This window comes from Kogia breviceps, chromosome 1, assembly GCF_026419965.1.
Source record: "Kogia breviceps isolate mKogBre1 chromosome 1, mKogBre1 haplotype 1, whole genome shotgun sequence".
In the NCBI taxonomy this organism is placed as follows: domain Eukaryota; kingdom Metazoa; phylum Chordata; class Mammalia; order Artiodactyla; family Physeteridae; genus Kogia; species Kogia breviceps.
The window spans coordinates 192,335,004-192,354,706 of record NC_081310.1 but is presented as its reverse complement, the minus strand read 5'-3'; the positions used below and the strand labels follow the sequence as shown (position 1 = coordinate 192,354,706).

At 42.5% G+C, this 19,703-nt stretch overlaps 1 protein-coding gene across 8 annotated transcripts in view; it reads left to right on the top strand.

Annotated features, from left to right (window-relative positions):
- The window catches only part of PRDM2 (PR/SET domain 2), a 120,043-nt gene that overhangs the window by 13,154 nt on the left and 87,186 nt on the right, over nt 1-19,703 (top strand). For 6 of the 8 annotated variants that reach the window (XR_010837364.1, XR_010837380.1, XR_010837377.1 and 3 more), the window contains exons 2-4: nt 886-959; nt 17,118-17,232; nt 18,890-18,993. Coding sequence is in view for 4 of the 8 variants with exons in the window: in XM_067017083.1 (XP_066873184.1) it covers nt 951-959; nt 17,118-17,232; nt 18,890-18,993 (228 nt within the window). In the remaining 4 variants the exon portion in view is untranslated. Of the gene's footprint in view, nt 1-885; nt 960-17,117; nt 17,233-18,889; nt 18,994-19,703 lie in introns of those variants that run through there. The other 2 variants (XM_067017068.1, XM_067017060.1) reach the window with 2 other exon arrangements.

The following is a 19,703-nucleotide window of genomic DNA, read 5'->3' as shown; positions in this document are numbered from 1 at the left end:
TATTAGCAGTTAGAACATGAAGTCACAGTGTGAGCGGAGTCTTGTGGGTCTAGGAAGGAAGCACAGATATAGGTAAATTCGCGAAGAAGTAGAATTATGCTCAGTGATGCGTATGTATCCATGCTGCAAACAAGCATATTACAGTGGAAGTGCACCTCTCGTGACTCTCATATGTTATGAACGACATCAAACGACTCCTGAGAGAGAACGTTGCACAAAGGACCGTCTTCATAGGTTGTTATCTAGAGACAGCTATGTCATTTGCATTTCCGAGAGATGATTTTGTTGTCTTGTTACTATACTGTGAATAAATTGAAGAAAAAATTTAAAGGAATACGTGTAGGTCTTTCCAGACAACTTTTATTAAAACATTTGCATTTTACTTCAAAGTTTTCATTCTCTTCCTCAAAGAGAACTCTCCATGGAAATGTTTGTAAATCCACCTTTCTACTTCGGGAGCTTGAAAAACAAAATAACTGTAGGGGTCTAATTGTGTTTGTATTCAACACAGTATTGAGATAAGTAAAAGAAGAACATTTACATTGCATAATAAGTTACTCAGCACTGCTTTGTGTTTCTGTTAACAAAGCTAATTTATTTCTTCTCAGGGCTGACTCAGTTCCAAAGCAAAAATTTGATGTCATTCTAATGAGTCTGCTTTCAATTGTAGAGTACAATGAAGCCTTAGTAAAGAATAGTAAGACATCTATTTTATTGTAGATAATAAATCTGTAAAGTAAGTTCTCAGCATATATTGAAGTTGATCTGGCATGGAGTTGCTTTATGAATAGCCCTTTGAGCAAACTCTACAGTTCTGTATGTAGTTTTAAATCACTGTAAATTTGTAGGCAGGTACATATCACAATTGTCTGTTTTTCTTTTTAGGGCTCATGTAATCAAAGAAGTTTCTTTGTTGTGTGTATCTTTTCAGAACACAACAGGAATTGAAAATGAATCAGGTGAGTTTAAAAATAAGAATTTATACAAATACATTACCTAGATGTTAGACCAGTTCTTGATTTTTAAAAGGTAGTAACACACACCTTCATTCCTCCCAGATTTTCCTTTCTGTTTCTTAATACCATTCATTTAGTTCATCATTTTCATAGTGTGTGTTTGTTCGTGAAGTGGAGTGTGCATTGTTTTGGTGTGAGTTGGCGTTTCTGTGGAACCCTGAGGAGAGGACTCATTCTTAGGGACCTTAGTTCAGCCTTTCTTTTTTTTTTTACCTTCAATGCCACACTCTAGTGTTATTTTTTTGTTTTTGTTTTGAAGCTTATTAAGCTTTCATTTTTAGTACTTTTTATTTTGTAATAACCCATTGGTTGCACAGGGAAAATTGTAAGTTATTTTTAGAGACCAAAACTGAATGGGAAACTTTAAGCATCCCGTCCTTGAAAAACCCATTTAGAATAAAAACAAGAGGGCAGATATTGAAATGTAAGGTGTATTTCTCCTTACAGGAGGGTGTGGGATTACCTGGAGATTAAACAATTCTGCTATGGGTATTTCTGTAGCCTCAAGGGTGTTCTGATAAGTAGAACCAATTATGTAGATTTTATATGTTCTAAAGTAGGATTCTTATTTTCTGGTCTTAATATTGTTTCACTTGCAGTTATGGAAATGTATAGATATCAGAAACATTCTCTTTTGAAATCTTTATAAAACTCTTTTTTAAAAAATATGAAGGACAGAACTTAAGAGTGTGTAGTCTGTAATTTTTGGTGTTTAGCTTAAAACTATCAGGCTTGAAAACATTTTGTACTCTGAATCAATTGAAACTTCGGACACCTTTTTTTTTTTTTTTTTTTTTTTTTACCATTTACAGGTGCGTCTAACTGGAGCTCACAACTCCCATTTCATTAAGTGACCAAGTTTAATAAATTCAGTCCTGTGTTGGGGTTGAGAGGTGTGAAGTTTTTGGAATGGATTCTTTTGATTTCTTTTCGTTACTTTCTTTATCAGAAATTCATTGATTTTAATGCAGAGGACTATACATCATAAAAAATGAATCTGGCAAACACATGGGGCACATGGTTGCTATTATTTTAAAGCTTGCAGATTTACTGACATGCTTTTGAAGGCAAATTATTTTTGAAATGGTGAGATGGGGGAGGGAAAAGAGAACAGAATGGATTTTTCATAGTCATTGGCCATCAAAGTTATGTGCGGATATATGTCGTAGAGTTCATTTATTTTCCTTTTTTAAGATTGAGTCTTAATGCTGACCTGGTCTCCCCATGGAACTTGCTCTCCTACTGCCTCGGAGCTGTTGTTAGAGGAGTCTTGATTCTGGATTGGAACGATGGTGAATGCTTCCAAAGTGGCATCTAAATATTGACGTCACTTAGGTTGCATCACTCTTCAACAGCCATTTATTTCAGATGGCTAACTGTGCTAAGCTAATAGCATTTCATTTCAAATGTATTTAGACCTGTTTGATGCCTCACACTTTCGCTTTAATATTCCATTTATATCAAAAGGACTTTCTGTGTTTCAAGAAAGTCCACATGCCATTCAAAAGAGTCGTAGTAATAACCATTTCTTTTTTTGGCTCTCTTACAGTTTGGTTTTGCTCTTGACAAGTTTTAATATCAGATCTGCAGAGGACTGCCTTTGATAGCAAATGCCAAATATCAGTGGAAGAGTGTCCTCTTATGTTTCTAGTGGCTAGCACATTTCTGATTTGGGTGTCATTTATTTATTTACTTATCTATTTATTTTTTTTTCCCGGTACACGGGCCTCTTACCGTTGTGGCCTCTCCTGTTGTGGAGCACAGGCTCCGGACGCGCAGGCTCAGCGGCCACGGCTCACGGGTCTAGCCGCTCCGCAGCATGTGGGATCCTCCCGGACCGGGGCACGAACCCGTGTCCCCTGCACTGGCAGGTGGACTCTCAACCACTGCGCCACCAGGGAAGCTCTGGGTATCATTTAAATGGTCTGGTAGTAGTGAAACTTTTATTTGGATTATAAAAATTGTCTGCTTTTTATGAGTACAATTTTCAGCATCATTAGTTATATTTTTATTATTTGAGTATTATTCCCATGATATTGAGACCTGATTACTATAGCATGACATACAATCTATGAGTGTTTTTCAACAATTGTCCCAGTGATTTTTAAAAATTAAGAATTGTTTCGGGACACTTCATGTTTTTCCCTCTTGTATTTATTCTTATTTTCAGCCAGTGAAATTGAGCAGTAAGTGCTTGAAAAGCTTCAAAACAACTACACAAAAATTCAGGTATTAAAAACGTTTTAACTTGAACCAGATTGATTTTTTTTTTTTTTCCTCTTTCTTTTTGCGGACCGCGGGCCTACCACTGCCGTGGCCTCTCCCCTTGCGGAGCACAGGCTCTGGACGCGCAGGCTCAGTGGCCGTGTCTCATGGGCCCAGCTGCTCCGCGGCATGTGGGATCCTCCCAGACCGGGGCACGAACCCGCGTCCCCTGCATCGGCAGGCGGACTCTCAACCACTGCGCCACCAGGGAAGCCCAACCAGATTGATTTTTAATTAAAATCTTGATGGTGAGTTTAGGGTTCGATTGTTCTCTCTAGGGACTGATCAGCATTGCTTTGGTGGATTTTAGCTGTCAGATCTGTCTGTTATGATTGGTGTAGTTTCTGAGACAATAGCACAGAATCTTTCATTCATACATGCTTGACAGTTGAGTTTTAGGGACCAGAGGATCCCAGGAGTGAGCATACCATATTTTTTTTACAAGTGAGTCCTTTAGAAGAAACAGCAGAGTCCGAAGCCTCCTGGCATTTTAAACACTGACTGTTGAAGCAGCAGTTTGAACTGCTGTCTTATCAATATGTTCCAAGTTGTTCCTGGTATGGCTAGCCGGGCTCTCCCTCCACCCTCAGCCCTGGGCTCCACAGAGCTCCAAACCCACATGCTTTTTGTCCTTTCTCTTTCTGTCTGTTCTCAGCACTTACCCCTTTCTTACTGCCTCTTATCTTTCTAATTTAGAATCCAGCCTCTGCAGCCGCTGTGTCTCCTCCCCTCACTCTCCATTTTCTTTTCTTTCCACTTTCAAATCACAGGTATCCTTTACTTGCTTCGTTGTCATTGCACACCCATCCCTGTTAACTTTGAGTTGTTCCACTATTCTTATCTTTTCCTAGATTTATCTAGGAGAATCCAGAACTTTATAAATGGCTGTCTCATGGACAAAGAGTTTAGAATGCTTTACTTTATAGAACATCCAAGGTGAGCAAAGTCCCATAATGCAAATATGCTCATAGTCACTTCAAGTAGATGTTCTAGGGTTTAACGCCACTTGCTACGTAGCGAGTGCTTAACCAACATGCCAGGCACCGCAATGCGTATTACATATATATTCTTTCAACTCAGTCTTTTGCAACCACTCTATGAAGAGTGGGTATTATAACTATTTTATGGATGAAGACATTAAGGCCAGAGGCCCCTGATCACTCAAACAGTAAGTGACAGAGCTCCGAGTCACTCAGATTCAATCTGATTCTGATTCAGGCCCGTCAGATTCCAAAGCCCGGGGGTTCTTGGTCACCATGCTGTACTGCTGTACCGGTCAGGATAAACTGTGTTATGCTGCACTTACAGACAGGCAGCTTCAAAATCTCAGGGTCTTACACAGCAACCATTTATTTCTTGTTCTTGCTGCACATCCAGTGTGGATCTGCTGTTGAGTTGCTTAAGAACCAAGGATGATGGAGGCTTTGTCTCAGTACATGTTTCTTCTACTTCTGCTTAATTGGCTAGAGTTACTCCAATAGTTGCATTGAACTTAAAACTCAAGTGGGGAAAGCAGTGCAAACCCATCAGGCGCTTGAGAGGAGAAGAGAACTATAATATTTAGGTACAGCCCCAGTGATTTTTTTTTTCCTGCTTTATTGAGATATAATTAATATATAACATTGTGTAAGTTTAAGCCCTAATGGTTAATTACTGCTGTCTTGATTACTAACTTATTGAATCACACTTAGTTTTTTTTTTTTAAAGAGTCTTTATATAACTCAAATTGTTACTAATATATGAAACTTTCTATCAGTATAGTAGTTTTATGATTGCAGCATGTCTGTATACTGATCAGTCATCTATGGCAAGGGTCCTCAGCGCCTGGGCGGCAGACCGGAATTAGGCCGCGCAGCAGGAGGTGAGTGGTGGGCGAGGGAGTGAAGCTTCATCTGCCGCTCCCCACCGCTCCCCCTCGCTCCCCACCGCTCCCCCTCGCGCCCCCTCGCTCCCCCTCGCTCCCCCTCGCTCCCCACCGCTCCCCACCGCTCCCCACTGCTCCCCACCGCCCCCCACCGCCCTCTTCGCTCCCCACCGCTCCCCCTCGCTCCCCCTCTCTCCCCCTCGCTCCCCCTCGCTCGCCCTCGCTCCCCCTCGCTCCCCCTCGCTCCCCCTTGCTCCCCCTCACTCCCCACCGCCCGCATCGCTCCCCACCGCTCACATTCCCGCCTGAACCACTCCCCACATGGCCTCTGTGGAAAAAATGGTCTTCCACGAAACTGGTCCCTGGTGCCAAAAAGGTTGGGGACCGCTGGTCGATGGTGTTGCCAGTAATCAGTAGCAAAGCAATTTAGCATTCCAAACTTGTTTTAAAGTTTTACTTACTAAAATAACAGAAGAAGCTTTTAATCACTGATGCTGCAGATCCAACCCTGAGAATTGTGATAAGCCATCAGAATAATGGAAAGATCCATATTCCATTACTTTAGCTGTTCTGAATGTTCTCTCATCGCCTCATTCATCCTGCTTAGACTGCATCCCGGTGTGTTGTGGATTCTGCCTTCAGGGAACGGGGTAGGCAAGGGCTCAGCTTTGTAACACGTACTTTTAGAGGGAGACAGTTAAAAAGCAGGATGACAAACAAGATAATTTCAGATAGTGAAAAGTGCTGTGAAGACAGTGAAATAAGGTAATGTGATAAAGAATGATGGGTGGAGAGGTTCTCTGGATTACATGGTCAGGGAAGGCTGTTCTGAAGAAGTGATTAATAATAGAACAGAGACTCAAGTCATAACCAAGAACCAGATGTGTGAAGATTTGGGGAAAGAAATTCTAGGCAGAGTGAACAAACAGTGAGTGCAAAGGCTCTGAGGTGAGCATGAGCTTGTTGCTGGTTCAGGGAACGGAGGGCAGGCCAGGGGCTGGAGCTTGGTGAGCGTCGGGGACTCTGGACAGGATGAAGTTGGTGTGAGGGATGAGGGCCAGATTTATAGGGCCTTTAGGGCTGTGAGAAGAAGTTTATCTTTTATTCTTCTAAATGCAATAGGAAGCCACTGGACAGAGACATCATCTGATTTCTACTTTTTAGAATATCGTTCTTCCCATGCTGCAGAGACTGGATTGTTAGGGGCAAGAATGTAGTACTATGTTTGTTCACTATTAACACCATATTCAAGGACAGTTTCTTTAGTTGGAAGCGTAATAGACCTGCCAGCTTTTTGAAGGAGGGTACTTTTCCAAGTGTTTCCAGAACTATTTGTTGTTCTTTTGCAGAGACGGTACATAAGATTTTCTTGTTCTGTGTCCCCATCTGCTTGTTGTTAATTGCAGTCATACTCATTCCTTAACCAAATACAATTTAATGCTATTTTAGGAAACTGAAGCTTGTTTGATTTTTTTCCTCTGTTGTTTGCCCCCAGAATAGTAACTAAGAGTATTGTTTGCGAGTCTAAACAAAGAAGAATTGTTCATGGAATTTGAGTGTTTTAATACTCTCTGATTCTTGGATGTCTTTTGCTGGTGACAACAATTGCTCTGGTGATTAGTATTAGTCTGTCGTAGCAGGAATGTGTATCTTAGTGTGAATATACAATGTTGTGTTCTTTATATTAAGGGATGTTGAATCTGATGTCTCCTGTCACCCACGGCTGTTGCTCCCCAGTGCTGGTTTTGATCACGTCGATATTTAAGAAACAAGGTGCTTTAATTAAATAGGTTAAAACTGATGTAGTAATTTATGGTCAGTCTTTGGATGAAGTGTATAAAAGGAGTTACTGATATAAATTTACATGAAATACCAGTAAAGCTTGCTTATTTTTATATTTTAAAAAATAAAGACATTAGGGACTTCCCTGGTGGCTCTGTGGTTAAGAATCCGCTGCCAATGCAGGGGACACGGGTTCAAGGCCTGGTCCGGGAAGATCCCACATGCCACGGAGCAACTAAGCCCGTGTGCCACAACTACTGAGCCTGCGCTCTAGAGCCCGCGAGCCGCAACTACTGAGCCCGCGTGCCACAACTACTGAAGCCCGCGTGCCTAGAGCCTGTGCTCTGCAACAAGAGAAGCCACCGCAATGAGAAGCCCGCGCACCGCAACGAAGAGTAGCCCCCGCTCACCACAACTAGAGGAAGCCCGCACGCAGCAACAAAGACCCAACGTAGCCAAAAATAAATGAAATAAAATAATTTTTTTAAAAAAAGAGGGACTCTATTTAGCATCTTTAAAAAAAAATAAAGACATTGAGTATGTGTTGCCTGTGTGAGATAGTACATGCAGCCTTATGTCATAGCAGCCAGTGCCAGTGTTCTGGTACATATTAAACACAGTGACTGTTTATTTGAGAGGGGTGTAGGGAGGAAGTGGAGCAGCCTGGTTCCAGAGCACACGTGCCTGGAGCAGAGCGGATGGGGTCAGAGAGGTGTTGCGTCAGACCTGTGGTCGTTGTGAGGACCAGAGTGGACTTTGCTCAGGGAGATGGGACACCTTTGGAGGTTTTTGAGCAAAGGAATGCTTGACTTGGGTTAAAGAAAAATCTTGAAAAAATCTTTTTTCTATGGCATTGGTATTTTAGTTATTTTCTCAGAGCATTGAAGTCTCATTGTAGCACGATTTAAAGAGGAGAGTATAGGATTCATTAACTTATTTGACTTTAAAAATCACCTTGGAGGTATAATTTATGTATAATGAAATATACTCATTCGAAGTGTTGAGTTTTGACAAATGTCTACACTCATGTAACTGCCACCACTATCAAGATATAGGACATTTCCATCACCCTCCAAAGTTGCTGTTCTGCAGTTAGCCCTCCCCCGAGCCCCTGCCTCAGGCAACCACTGATCTGCTCTCTGTCCCTGTGGTTTGGTTTTTCCCATTCTAGAAGTTCAGGTAAATGGAATCATATAGTGTGCACTCCTTTGTGTTTATCTCCTTTTGGCCGGCGTACGTTTTGGAGAGTCTTCCATTTCTTGTGCGTATTAGTGGTTTATTCCTTTTACAGGAAATATTTTAGGGGAGACCATCTGACCATCTAGATAAATCTGTTCATAATCATATTTCTGAAGATTTGGTGAAACTGTGGGATGGCTACTGTCTTTTGTTTTAGGTATCTCCCCTGCTTTTTGTCTAATCCTCAAAATATATATGGTGTGAAAAATCAAAACCACTTTTGCTGTTGTAGCATATTATTAAGATAGAATTATATTTCTTGTAGGTAACTATAAATACAAATTTGACACAAGACATTTTTTAAAAAGCCTTCCAATTAAGGTGATTCCAATCTGTTGTTATTACTTAAACTTCAACCAGTGAGTGTATAGTTTAGGAAACTAATGCATTGAATAATGATGGCCCTTAAATCTCATTTTGAATCATGTATTTTACTAGGTAAATTAGCAATTTTTATAAAATCCAGGACATTGTCGTTCTGAATGAAAATATTAAATTATTTCTGAAATTTGAAAAAAGAAATTAGCAACTTGAATAGCATTTCCTTACATAACTGTGGAAGGAACTGTGGCAGAGTCTTACATTTTTTGTTGTTCTGATATTAATGCTTTGGTAGAGAAGATTATAGGGTTGTTTAGCTCTGCCTCACCTTTGGTATCTTGTGACTCACATTCCCCTCCACCTGTGTAAACTTGGGCAAGTCACTTGCCTTCTTGGTATTTGTTTCTCACCTGTCAAATTGGGATAATAGTGGTGCCCATTCCATGCGATTGTGGGCAAGAGTAAATGAGTAATAAATATAAAGCGCTAAGGCTAGTCCCCGGCATATAGGGAACACTGTAAGTATTGTTATTATCATCTTCAGCCAGTAACCAAGTCTCGATTCTGCCCTGTAAAATACCTTCTAATCACTGTTACTGCTTGAGTACAGACCGAGACATTCCTTGTTTACTAAACCTCCTAACTGATCGTCTCACCAACAGTCTGTCTCTCCTCGTGGAATCGTTCTCCATGTGCCTTGAAGTACTATATGTATAGAGCATAAAGCTGACCATACAGGAAGCCAGAAAAGTGGACAATCCTGCACTGTTTGGAATGTCTTCATGGAGGAACTGGGATGTGAACTTGACCCGGAAGGATGTAGAGGATATTGACTGGTCAGAGGAATTGAGGGTCAGAAGGGCCAGTGGTCTGGGTCACTGTAGGCTGTGAGAGCCCCAGAGGGGTAAGAGGACCTAGGCTGGCGAGGGCAGGAAGAGCCAGAGGCTTGTGCCTGTAGGGGCCAGGAAGGAACTTTTATGAGTAAAATGGGGAGTTTTCTTCCAATAGAATTTTTTTTTTTTAAACCTGTGGGTATACCAAACAAGCTATCTGATTTGAAAGGCTGTAGGTCCACAGATTGCTGCTTTGGATGAAGGTGGTTTGAGAAGTTGCAACTCAGTCTTGCCTGTAACAGACTCACTGGGAGGCAACAGGAAGCTCCTTCTCCTGCTCAGCCCCCACTCCATTCCCACCCTGCATCAGACCCTTTTGGACAAGGGGCACGGGTATGTCAGCGTGAGAAAGCTCTCAGGGACCTCATTTTCTTTGCTTCCCTTGAACTGTGAAAGTTTCTAAAACCAGTAGAGGAACTACAGGACTTTATTTAGAATGTTTTTAAAAGAGTTTTGAACCAGATGCTTTATAGGTTGATTAATAGAGAAGGCAGAGAGGGTTTGGAGAAGTTGAATATGGAATAGACTAGAAGCCAGAAGACTTTGTCACATCTTGTCACTCCCCTGCCCCAAACTCTGCAGTGTCCCACCACTCTCCAAAGGCCGTCTGGTCTCCATACCTTGGTGGTGAAGGTTCTGCAGGATCTGGTGGCAGCTGCCTCTGCTTTCTCCCCGGCTCACTCTGTCCTGGCCACAGTGGCCTCTTTTTGTTCCTGAACTTGCCAAGCCCTTTGGTCTCCTCAGGATGTTTCTTTGGAATGCTTAGTCCTTCACACATGGCTCATTCTCATCTTTCAAGTCCAAGTCTCTGTGTCCTTCTCTGAGATGCACGTGCTCCACCCCCAGCTACCCTAACTAAAACAGAGTCCCCTCCTTATCTCCGTTTATCACACCCTTTCTTTCAGTGGTCCCTGTGGAAGCCCCCCGCTGGTCTCTCATATTCGGCTGTGGGCCGCAGGTGGGCAGGACCCCATGTCCTCCTTGTTGCTTTCCTGGGTTCCTAGGGTAGCACTGTGGTGGCACGGGGGACAGAGACTGGACATTTGTTGGAGGGAGGGGATTGCTGTGCTATTTCAGCTCTAAAGGATGGTGGCGGTGGGTGCTGGAGGAAGGGATCAGATAGGGCAGATTTTGAAGCCTCACCGGCAGCGTTTGACTGTTGACTTCTCTCCCTTCCTTGAATCTTTTCCTGGCCTTCCTGGCACCTCACCGCCTCTGGGCTGTCTTCTTCTAGGCCTGCTCTGCTGCTCTCACTCCGAGACAGTGGTGTCCTGAGGGCCCGTCCTCACTCTTCTCTTGCCCTCTGCTCTCCAGTCTCATCCCCTCCCCGGGCTCCGTTACCAGTCGAGCCGTATCCACTGACAGCCGTCTCTGCGCCTGGGCCTCTTGGCATCGACTGCCAGACACTTGTTTCTTTGGCTGTTCACTGCAACCACTGCTCTGAGCTGCGCATCCTGTGCCGGGCTCCGGGGGCAGGGTGAGTGGAACAGACCTGCCCTGTGTGTCTGGCTTTGCCTCTGGTGGAGAGGCCGTCAAACGGGCCAAGCCGTCAGTGCGTCAGAGTGCACTGTGCAGTGAGAGGCGAGAGCGTGGCAAGCAGGCCTGATGGGGACCCTTGCCCCGTTAGGACAGTGGAGACAGGCTTCCTCTGGGTAGAGCGGGGGCCTGGAGCACCAACACACACTGGCTCCCCTAGGAGTCCTCAGACCTTGATGGGGTTGCAGTCCCACCATCTGGGGCTTAAAGCAAAGGGTAGGTTCGCCTTGTCCATCCTTGCAGGAGGCCTAATAGGGGCATCGACGATAAGTTGTTGCCTTTAATATTTTGAAGCCACTTAACTCAGTTTGTTCTAGTCTCTTTTACTTGTTCTCCTTTGGTGATTAGCAATGAAACCTTAAAAAAATCAAACAAACCCTTGTGCCTATAGGGGAGCACCCCCTCCAGTTGTACTCAGGAAGCTTGGCATGGGGGGAGGCGGGGGGGGGCGGTGGCACAGATATGTGGATCCAGCCTCTTCCCTCGCTCCTCACATCGCCACACTCTCCTGCCCTCTGCCTCAGTCCTGCGATGGGAGGTACCGGAAGGTCAGGGGTGGTCTTCCTTAGTCCAGCTATTCTCAAGCTTTTTGTTTACGTGGATTATGTATTTGGATATTTACCATGAAATTGAAACAAATTTTAAAACTTTGGGGGGGGAAGTAATTATAGATTCACAGGAAATTGCAAAAGTAGTAGAGTCCTTTATGGCCCTCTGCGCTCAGCTTCCCCCGACGGTAACGTCTTAACTCTAGTACCGTATCAATACCATGGAATCAACTTGGTACAGTGATGTTAGACTGCAGGCCTTATTCATAACTCAGAAAATTTAAAACACAAGACTAAACAATCACACATTCCATTAGCCAGTGGAATGATGACATCATCACATGTCAGAGCCTCCAGAAGACTCCCCTGTACACATTTGAGAGTAAAAAAGGCAGATGACATCTTAGTAGTATTATAAAACTGGCTCTGACCTTGTGGACCCTTGAAAGGGGCTTCCCAGGCACTACCGGATTATAGTGCGAGACCCCACTGGTTTAGTAGTTAAAATGTGGACTCCTGTCTGGAATTTACCTTGGCTCCACTACTTAATGTAATTTGGGGAAGTTACTTGACAGGGCTACTCTAAGGCCTGGTATTTGGGGTTCCTGCTCCTGAAGCGTGACTGTCTGGGTTTGAATCCTACCTCTGCCACTTACTAGCTGTGAGTATAGGCGGGTTTCAGTTTCATCTGTAAAATGGGGTTATAAAAGAACCCACAACCAGCACAATAGTGTAAAGATTAAATGAGTTGCTGTAGGAAGAGCTTGGAATCATGTCTGATTAGTGTCCTGAATGCTCCGTCAGCGTTAGCTCTGATCATGGTGAGGATTCGGCGAGGTGATGTGCAGAAAGTGCTTGTTAGCACGAGCTTGGCCCGGAGGAAGGAGAGTCATGTTCCCTGAGCCCCGCGTTAGGCAGCCTGGGAAGGCCGTCCTCGGCCAGAGGAAGAGCACTGCAGGGAAGCGTCGAAGGCCCTTTAAGAGGCTCCACAGCAAGGTCGAAACTGGAGATTCCAAACACCTGTAAGGTTTCTTGTGTTAGGAAGCAGAGTAAGCGTTCCTCTGCTGGTGAGCCTCTTGAGAAGGGGGCCTGGGTCAGCTCTATTAACCATAGTCTCTTCACCATCAGCACACGCCAGCCGGGAGCAGGCACTTGGGAAGTATTTGTTAGTGATTGAATGATGGACAACTTGTGGCCATTAGTTGGGAGAGAGAGAGGGGATATTGACTTTCTTTAACTTTGAGGTAGGAAGTTGGAGACGTGGAATTAAGGAGGTCAATTAACGGTTAATAACTAACTTACTAACTTAAACTTACTATGTTAAATTTAATACATACCAATCCAGATCAGTTCACTGATACTTGTTTCATTAAGTAGGGAATTAAAGAGTTCTTACGTTTTCTATTACATAACAGGAAAGTAGAGAAGGCCTCGTAGCTTCCCCCGTGCTTACCACAGTGGTCAGTGTCAGAAACCCTTGCAATGGGAATGTGCCTTTATTCTGGGACAGCAGGGATGGGGTGCTGGGGGGCCGTTGGCCCCTCTGGAAGGAGGAGCAGCCAGGGTTCCTTTCTGGAGTGTGCAGCCTGACCTCCGGCTGCTTACCTTCTACCCCTCTCATTCTGTGTGGTTCACGGTTCTCCAGTGCCCCCCCGCCCCCCACACACACAGCGCTGGCCACTCTTCTCTTCACTGCTCTGCTGTGGACACATTGGTCTCTTTGCCTGTCTGTTCTCTGAACAGACCACGCTTATTCCTAACTCAGCAAGGTCTTTTCCTGACCTGTTTTTCCTGCATATTGTCGCAAGATTCCCTTCCTACTTCTAGAGGTCTTTCTTAAGCCCTCTGTCTAAAGTAGCACCCTGCCCCTTGTCCCATCACTGTGTCCCCTTCTTGTGCTTGATTTCTCTTCAGAGCATCAATAAGTACCAAGCATTGTATATCTTTGATTTTGTCTGTCTTCTTCACTAGAGTAATAACATTGTTAAGGCATATGTGATGCTTAAAATGTTGCCTGGCCCACAGAAGGAACTCAGAAATCTTTTAATAAATTAACTACACGTTACAGTTTCTTTTAGACAAAATCAACCTAAGAAGTATTCCCAGGATTGTGATTCTTTAGTGTAAGCACCAAGGTGACCCTGTTTAGAGTATGGTATTACATTTAATACTATCTGTCTATCTATCTATCTAATACTATATTATATGATATATATATATATTATATGATGTATATATATATGATATATATATATTATATGATGTATATATATATATATATATATATATATAAAAGAGATTGTGTGTGTGTGTGTGTGTGTATGTATGTATATGAAAGAGATCCCAATTTATGAGTGTGTTGGGAAGAGAAATTTTCTTTTACATGTTCTTTTGTTCCAAAGGTTTACTTGTAAACTGGTTGCTTGGAATTGAGAGCATATCACATTTTCTAAAAAAGGATCCTTACATTGACCCAGAAATACCTACCTCAAATTCAAGAAATTCAGGCACTCATAGAGAAAGTGCTTTCAGATAGATGACTCTGCTATTTAATTTTTTTCCTAACCTTCTTTTTTCTAAAAAAGGTTTAAGTTAACTTGCAAGAATCATTTATTCATTCAAGTACTTAAGTGACAACAAACATTTCAAGTCTGTTGCTGAGCACTGGGAATGCAACATGGAGTAAGATGGACACAGTCTGTCTTCCCTGCAGTCTGAGAGGGGAGGTGCACTAACCACATGATTATACAAGTAATTATTTAAAATTGTGGTAAGAGCTATGAAGGAAAAATAAGGAAGGGGGAGAGGGTGGTTCTGTTTAGGCAAGCCATCCTACCTTCTTCTACTTCTGATTTCCTGAAGATGTTCCAAGCAGTTCGCAGCCATAGCCACTGCAGTGGAGATTGCAACAGCCGGAACGGTGAGGGGAAGGCCCTGGAGCTGGCCAGTGTCTGCACTGAGGTCCTCCGGTTTTAGTTGAGTCCCTTTGTAGTGTCAAGGAGATGGAAATAAACAGGAAAAAAAGCTTTCCTCTACTAACTCAAGGAACCCAAATTAGAAATAATGGTTTTGCTGAAAGCAAGTAGACACGTGTATGGGAACTTTCCTTATTTCTTTTTTCCCGTGGCACCTCTGCTGAGGCCCTTTATATTCACAGGTGTCTCAGAAATTTTAGTATCCATGATCTCCAACTCACCCTCAAGTTACAGATCTCCTGTGGGAGTGACCAGTCCTGCCTTAGCGCCACCTCCTGTTGACATTTCTGGGGAAGTTTGGAGGTTTTAGGGCAGAGGTTCTCAGATTATATTCCAGCAGCATCTTTTCTTTTTTGAAATCTTTGCTTTATTGAGGTGTAATTGACAAATACAATTGTAAGGTGTCTGAAGTGTGTGTACGTCGTGGTGGTTTGATATACCTATACATTGTGAAAGAATTCCTACCACCTAGTTAATTCACATACCCATCACCTTGCATATTTATCTTTTTCTTTTCTTTGTTTTTGGTGAGAACATTTAAGTTCTACTGTCTTCGCAAGTTTCAGTTCTATAATACATGCTTTCAACCATAGTCACCATGTTTTACATTTGGGCCTCCTACCCGATCCAGCAGAATTTTAACTGTGAATACCACAGTAGTTATGGGCTCGGGCTCTAGGGATAGACAGATGGAGTCTCAAATCCTGTCCTTGAGCAGCTTGGACCACTTCCGTAAGCCTCAGTTTCCTCATCTGTGTGTGTGGTGAGGGAGAGGGGAGCTGGGAGGGGGCATTGACAGTGCTGCCTCTTGGGCTGTTTGGAAGTAAGCTTGCACACAAGGTGATTAGCACAGTGCGTCGCACTGAGGCCCGAGGGAGTTCCCGGTACACGTTAAGTCATTAATGTGACTGTAATACGTCCTGGAAATATCAGTTTGAGTCGGCTGATGCACTGTCTTTTCAAAGCTTCTGGGGAGGTTAAGTGGTGTCAAATCCTTTAAAATCTTGGCCTGGGTCCCATCTGAGAAAGGGGAAGAAAATTCCCATGGACTGTGCTAACTGACCATGTGCTAATAGGACTCATCACTGCGGCTAGTACTTGTTAATATTGTGTAATTTATCCAAGTTTAAAATTATTATTATGCAGCCTAGGATAGCAACTACCAATTTAATACCTTTGCCCTCTTTGGAAAAATTTATTCACGTCTCCAAAATTCCAGTTTATCCCTGAAAAATTTTAAAATGAGGGCACGGTATTTAGAAGTGAGAAATTTGTGTGCTAAATTTATTCACGCTTTAGCTAATGAAAAATACCATAAGACCATTTTCTGGGCCTGTTTTGATATTCTTATGCCTGGGAAGGCATTGAACTTGTGCTTGGTGATACTGTCAGGACCAAGGCATAAATCAAGCAGGATGTAAGTATTTGTGCCTCTGGAGTGTATGCACCGTCACCTTTGCCCTGTCCAGGGAATGAACCCTAGTCTCTCGATGCCCACTTTTGCACATTTCAACTCAAAATAGCACAGTAGACCTTCATAATGACATGCTTGTTGCCGCGGGATTTATTTCTCTCGAAGCAGCCTATTGATATGTTTTTTTAAACGTTGAAATGCTAGGAGTACAAAAATTTGGATGATATTCTTTTCTTGGCACAAAACATTCTTAAAAACTACAAGATCTTCATTGTTCTGGGAAAATTAATCTTTTTAACTTGGAGTTTGCTTTTTGCCTATGTTGGTTTCTTTGAAAGTCCTTGAGCAATGTTTCCTTTTGCAGTGAAATAAACAACATTCAGACTACAAAGCCCATCGTTCTTGGTGGGGTCACAGTCTGCACATTGGTTCTTTGGGGTATATGTGCTGGCCAGTTAATAGCCACTTGATTTTCCTTTGATTTGAAAGTTATTTTTAGACTAACAGTCATGTCCTATGAGTTGGCTCCAATCTCCCCGTTCCGTTACCTTACAGACATATATCTAATAGTAATCTTATTTCTTAAGAATTTTGGCATATACTTAGTAATTTCTAAATTCTCTGTTTCTTAGAGACTGTATGATATCGTGGGGACTTTGCTGTTTAGTTACTTGGTATACAGTCGTATGGTACTGTTTCCTGGAAAGGTCTCACTTCCATGGAGGGCCCAGAATACATTGTAGTGTTCTTGCTGGGAATCCTCAAGCCTGTCAAGGGGTTGTTGCTGGAGGGATGAAAGCATGGATGGGATGGGGGCCCGATTGGCTGGCATGGCCTTTACAGCATATGTGCCAACAGTGCTCATTTAAGTAGGGAGTGCTGGGTTTTATTTTTTTAATGTCCTTCCATGCTGATGGTAGCCTATGACTTAAAACTAAGCTTGAGCTGTATTTTGCTGCCAGATTCTGTGGGAGTTTAAAACAATGTGGTGCCGGAGCTTTCCGTGTTTTTAAAATGGCCACAGGTGGCGGGAACAAAATAGATTAACACAGACAGGCTTGAAGGTTACAGTGGTTTCCTTTGGAGACTCACAGACAAGCATCAAAGCCACTCCTGGAACGCTTGACATCATCATCTTAGTCTGCCTTGCCAGCTTTGGGTTTCAGTTACATTTTTGCTTATTTGCTTATTGGGCCAGAAAAAAATCAAAACGGAACTGGGTTTTCTTCCTTTTGCTCTTATCTTTCTGCTTCTTAACTTGCAGAACGCTGAGCCTGTGGCAGCCGCCGAGACCCTGGCCGAGGTACCTGAACATGTGCTTCGAGGCCTTCCAGAGGAAGTGAGGCTTTTCCCATCTGCTGTTGACAAGACTCGGGTTGGTGAGCGCTGGGGTCAGAGAAGGAGAGGGCAGGGAGGGCAGGCTGTGGCGAGGCTTCCTCTGGGCTTCTCAGGTAGGGAGCTCACTCTAAAAGCAACACATCTATACTCTGACTCAGAAGATTATGTTTTCCAGTTAAGAATCCAGGGTGGACATAGATGATAAAATTAAACCAGAAACACACCTTCACCCATCCACCATCCCTCGTGATTCAGCCTGAGCAGCCCCCTTCCTCCGTGTCTCCCAGGGGCTCTTCTTCCCGTAGAATGTATTTCTCCCTCCTCTGATTTCACTGTGATTTGAGCGTGATCATGCTAGTATATTTATTTCATTATTTTGTATTCGTTTTCACATCTGTCCCTTTCACTGGTTGTGAGTGCCTTCATTTCTTATTTAGCTTATGTCTCCAGTACCTGACGCCTAGTAGATATTTTAGTGTATGATGACATGAGTGTGTTCCAATGCTACTGGCTGGAATTTCTTGTTGAATACAGCCAAGCTTTTTTGTATTTAGTCTTGTTTTTGTGTCCTAATCTTTAGACAGAAGGCTAAGGAAATAAGTTATAAAAATTAGAGTACAGTCTTGGAATATATCATGTTTTTGTCCTATTTTCTGTTTTTAAAAATGTACTTCTGATATTCCAGTTTATGTGTATATGTGTGTGAATAAATTTTTAATAAATGCTTTTCCTAATTCTCTTTGAAAATTATTCAGTGAGTAATTTGAGCATTTAGATTGTATTATTCATGAAAGTAGTTGATTTTATGTCTCCACTAATTAATTATTAGCTGGGATAACAAATGGGATTCATAGCAGACTTATAGGCAGTGGAATTAGTTCATCGTAGCTGGGCAGGACTGGCTGAGACCACAGCCTCCTTCTGTAGGTGGGGTACCTGAGGCCAGAAGGTGACGGAACCTGTTCACAGTAAGAGTCACCCTGGCGCTGGTTCCCTTGACTCCAGGGCATCTCCTGCCATTTTACCCACTGCTTCTGCATCTTGTTTGTTTGCCTTATGGTCAGTGTGGAGAAAATAGAAGTACCCCTGAGAATACCACAAAGGAGCATAAATCTTTGTTGCTTGAAACTCTGAAAAGTGAGTTGTTCAAGTTTTCAGGAAACAGAGAGAGGAGAGCATTTTCCACTTTGAGCAAGCAAACTTCAAAAATATTTATTCGAAACTATGTGTCTAACCCTTTATAAAAGCAAGTTATGTTCATTGGGGACAACTTGAAATCTGTAGAAAAGTGAAAGAAGAACTTAAAATTTACTTGTAGTTTTACTGCATTCCAATATTTTTTTCTCTTTTAATTGTCATGATTTTTCTCTTCTCCAAGTGTTTGTGATTATGCTGTCTGGGTAGTTTTACATGTAACAATTAAAAACAAGCAAGTATAGAACAATCTCTCCTACTTATAAAACAGTATAGGTTCTTTGCAGGCTATTAGGAAAATACAGAAGAATATAAAGAAGAAAAATAAATATCCCCATTGAATACTTGATTTAATTTGATTTTGCGTGATCTTGATTAATTTAACATTGTCTTGCTTTTAGGCTGTCTAACCTTTTAAGTATTTTGTGAAACTGAATTGCTTTTAATGCTTTAGTCTTTAAAATAACCACAATATGTTATGAAAATATTGGTTTTATTTTCTAGGTGTCTGGGCCACTAAGCCAATTTTAAAAGGCAAAAAGTTTGGGCCATTTGTTGGTGATAAGAAAAAAAGATCTCAGGTTAAGAATAATGTATACATGTGGGAGGTAAGAAATAATTCTGGTCCTTTGTTTATCAGTTCTGTACATTTTTTAAGATATTCTATTCTCTTAGGATTTGACATTCCGAAATTAAAACAATCATCTTAATATGTTCTTTAAAATCAGAATATTTTTGTTAGAGAGAAGATGTGTTTCCTTAGATACAGACTGATTTTACATTTGTATTTTGAAAGTGCTTGGCTGTCCTCAACAATACATGTCAAATCGACTCTTTATTTGCCTTGTTCAGGACTTTGCAGCCAGGACTTTGGTCTGCCACTTTACAGGCTTGCAGACAGATAGCATAAAAGACACTCCAAGGTCGCCGCAAATACAGCGTTGCTAGGGTCTTCTCCGTATTTTAGAAACTAATCTCTGTGTTGCTGGAACATTCAGAGTTGGACGTATTTAGTACACGGTATATTTATATAGTGCTTTGGACTTTTAGAAAGGCTTTCATTCCGTTCATTTCACGTTCTCACAACAGTCCTAGAAGAGAGGGAGCGGAGCGTCTGCACACTCCGTGCTCAGGGAAGCCATCCAGAGAAGAGGGAGCAGCTCCTCCTCGGGGTCGCCTGTTGAGAGTGTTGTCAGTGCAGAGCCAGAGCCACGCCTCTGCCTGGCGGTGAGGCAGTTGAAAATGTTTCATTGGCTTGCCTGGGTTCACAGCCCACCTTTGTAACTTTGGGCAGGGCACTTAACCTCTGGGCCCTAAA